Raw genomic sequence first — 3,687 nt, 5'->3', positions numbered from 1 at the left:
CCTAGGGTTTCCAAGGCTGTAAATCTTTATGGAAGCAGACTGCCACGTCTTTCTTGGGGAGAATCGGGTGGGTTCCAACCATCGACCTTTCGGTTAGCAGCCCAGCGCTTAACCACTGCGCAACCAGGGCTTCTTAAAAAACAACACTCACAGCTACTGACAGTGCTGGATTCTGTACATGTACGGATAAACAAAACCAAAAAAACCTCATTGTCCTGTCAAGTCGATTCCGACTCATACTACTATAAGAGTACTCGCTCAGGAGCCAGACAGCCTGGGAAATCCTGTCTTCTCCACCCACTTACTACTTGGACAAGTTGCTTAAACGTTCTGTGACTCAGCTTACCTATTTGTAAAATAAAATCACTACGACGGATTTTATAAGGTTGCTACGAGAATATTAAGCACTTGGTACACAGCCTGGCACTGAAAACTCAATAAATATTCGCCATAGTAAAGAGTTACCAGAATAATTCCCTGAAATCCCACAAGAAAGTTCTGCCACAGTACATTTTATCATTACATACAGTTTTTCAACGCATGGCGAACACCTGCTTGTCAAGCAAGGTTCTTCTGTTGACTACTAAGGTCAAGAACCTACTTGCCCGCCCCACAGCTTCTTCTCTGGGCCCCACAACAGCTACAGACTACCACTATCATTGCCTCTTCCGGACGTGAAAACAGACGTAGAAGCCCGCCCCGTCAGAAGCCGACGAGAGGCGGAGCCAGAACGCGACCCAGAGTTCTCAGAAGCCCCGCGCCTTCACGATCCCAACAAAGTGCATCTTCCATTTCTGAGACATCTGGGCCAACCCAGACAGATTTTGACGCTTCTAAGACAGAGCGAAAGCACCCAGGGGAAACCTTCACATCTCCCAGCCGCCCAACCTCTGCGCGCTGAGACAAGAGCAGCTACCCCCAAGCCTCCCGCCAGGCCCTCGAGGAGGTGGGGCTTCCAGGACAAGGCCCGCGGCAAGGCGGGGCCTGAGGCGCGGGGGGGGGGGGGCTGACGAAGCTCGAGGCCCCAAGGCTGAGGCCTGGGTCTGCCCGAGGTGTGCCGGACGACTATATCATCACATGCCACTTCCTTAGTCGCCAGTACCGCGCCGCCGCATACCCGCAGCCGTCATTACCAGAACTTTCTTTCCCATCTCCCTGTCATTTTGTTCACTCGATTGTAGGAAAAAGATGGAACCAGGAAATCAGGCAACTTCTAGGCGCCAACAGAGGAAATAGGCTGTGGAGGTGGGGTCCTTTGCTCGCGCCGAAATTCAAAGGAATAAATAGTTCCGGCAGCCGCGCTCGGCGCAGCGCAGATGTTATAGCTAATATGGTAGAGTTCGCTTCCTAGCGCCCGAAGCGGGCAGATTTGGTCCGAACTCCGCCCTTCTGACCTGGAGGGGACCTCTGGGCGCCTCTAACCCAGGAGGCCAAGGCTGAGACGAGGCGGGTGCATGCGCGCGGCCGGTGGGGCCTGGCGTTCCTGGCGGGAGATGGGCCGGGGGGCGGGGAAATGAGTAGCAAGGAGAAGGGTCTCAGATGGGAATTAGGCTGGAAGGCTTATTTCTGTGCAGCCTTGGAGTGGAGTGAGAAGTGTTGACAGAAAGGCCTGGTGAGGCGAGGTAACAGCCTGAGTAAAGAGTCTAGCAAATATATGGAGTTCATCTAATATTTACTGATCGCCTCTAAGTCACTATTCGTGGATACAGCTGTGGACGTAAACGAAAATCCTACGGAAACTTACATTGTAATGGGCGGGACAGACAAATACGGTTTAGTATCATCCTTAAGAGCAATGAAGAAAAAGAAAACAGTGAGAGGGTGGGCAGAAATGCAGTTTTACATGGGGAGGTCAGGAAGAACCTTTGAGTAAAGATGCGAGTGCAGTAGAATGTGCCATGCCAGTGTTGTTGGGTGGGGGGTGGGGGGGCACTTCGTGAGCAAAGGGAATGCGATGTGAAATCGGTAGTCTAGTTTAGGTAGAATATGATAAAGGTGGAAGGCGGGCCTGGAAAAGTAGATAGGGGAAGTACTAAGGGCTTTGGGTTCCCAGCGGAATCGTTAACCAGATCGTGGTTAATTCTACCATGATTTTAAATAGGGGAAAGATAACTTTACATCAGAGGAGGTAGCTTGGCAAGTGGCTGTTTTCTTTTGGGCTGTCATTCCTATGTTTTAGTCTTTCAAATTAAGTATGAGTCCCGGTTTACATTCCACTTATATTTTGTTATTTCTATTTTGTACAGAACTGGTTTGTGGCCTGTTTGATCCTAGCAGAGGTGTACCGGTCCAAGGCAGTAGTGAAAATGCATATTAAGTCAATAATTCTGGAGGGATTCAAGTCCTATGCTCAGAGGACTGAAGTCAATGGTTTTGACCCCCTCTTCAATGCTATCACTGGTTTAAATGGTAGTGGAAAATCCAACATACTGGACTCTATTTGCTTTTTGCTGGGCATCTCCAACCTGTCTCAGGTAAAGTGTAAACTTTCTGATTTATGTGAATTTAAGTTTGGCAAGGAAGTCTTCATGGAACTTAGAGACTATTACTATTATTTTTTTCTTTTTTTGCTTTAATATTTAAGTACTGTGTTTTGTACTTTATGTGAATTGTTTTACACCTCATTGCAACCCTTTAAAATAAGTAGTACTTTTATTACTCCATTTTTTCAGAAGAGAAAATAGAAACTTAGTAGGTTAAGAAACTTGCCTAAGGTTCATCCTCTTAATGACATTCTGGAGCAACACTCAAACACTCAGGCATTCTTACTTTAGGCAATCTCATTCTAGAATCTTATTTTTTCTGCTGCACTGTAATGCCTTTAGAGGACCTGCTACTAATGGGAGTGGATGATGAAGTCCTAGAGAGAAAGGTGCCCATTGTAGGTTGCCTGTTTTGTTTGCCAGTAGATGCAACTACTTATCCTTGATTACTTAATGAATACAATATAGATGGGTTTTCCAAAACCAAGAAGTATATCGTTAGTGCTACTTTGTGTGATACGGGGTTTTGTAATTGATAACTTTTTTTCTGTTTTAGGTTCGGGCTTCTAATTTACAAGATTTAGTTTACAAGAACGGGCAGGCTGGTATCACCAAAGCCTCAGTGTCAGTCACGTTTGATAATTCTGACAAAAAGCAAAGCCCTTTAGGATTTGAGGTACATGATGAAATCACAATAACAAGGCAGGTGAGTGACTACTAAAATTTGATACCCTTCTTGGCAATATGGCTTTACAAAACGTGCGGGAGATAAAGAAAATTTCTGAGCAAAATTGACCTCAGATACTGGCTCATTCCTCAAGAGTACCTTTTTTGTATCAAAATTTTGATCTTGCAAGTTCTGCAATTAACTGAGAGGATTGAAAGGGATCTGAAGTTACCCATTCAGTAACAAGCACTCAACCATACTTGAATCTTGACCCATACTTGAACCTTCTCCATCTGTGCTAGAATACCTCCAGTACTTGGGATCTTGCTGTCCTCTGAGGTAACCCATTCCATTTAGACAGTGTAATTAAAATAGGGTTTTATAAATTGGCCATAGTCTGCTTTCTTTCTTTCTTTTAATTAATTAATTAATTTTTAATTTATTGTTTATTTATTTATTTTTATTGTACTTCAGGTGAAGGCTTACAGAACAAATAGTTTCTCATGAAACAGAAGTACACATGTTGTTTTATAACAT

General features: G+C 44.9%; 1 protein-coding gene across 1 annotated transcript in view; it reads left to right on the top strand.

Moving 5' to 3' along the window:
- The first annotated feature begins 1,381 nt into the window (after nt 1-1,381).
- The window catches only part of SMC2 (structural maintenance of chromosomes 2), a 44,795-nt gene continuing 42,489 nt past the window's right edge, over nt 1,382-3,687 (top strand). The window contains exons 1-3 of the mRNA XM_004372207.3: nt 1,382-1,446; nt 2,247-2,474; nt 3,040-3,189. Of these exons, the coding sequence (XP_004372264.2) occupies nt 2,307-2,474; nt 3,040-3,189 (318 nt within the window). The 5' untranslated portion in view covers nt 1,382-1,446; nt 2,247-2,306. The remainder of the gene's footprint in view (nt 1,447-2,246; nt 2,475-3,039; nt 3,190-3,687) is intronic.

The sequence above is a fragment of the Trichechus manatus genome, unplaced genomic scaffold, assembly GCF_000243295.1.
Source record: "Trichechus manatus latirostris isolate Lorelei unplaced genomic scaffold, TriManLat1.0 scaffold00016, whole genome shotgun sequence".
In the NCBI taxonomy this organism is placed as follows: Eukaryota; Metazoa; Chordata; class Mammalia; order Sirenia; family Trichechidae; genus Trichechus; species Trichechus manatus.
This window is presented reverse-complemented; position numbering and strand designations above follow the sequence as displayed.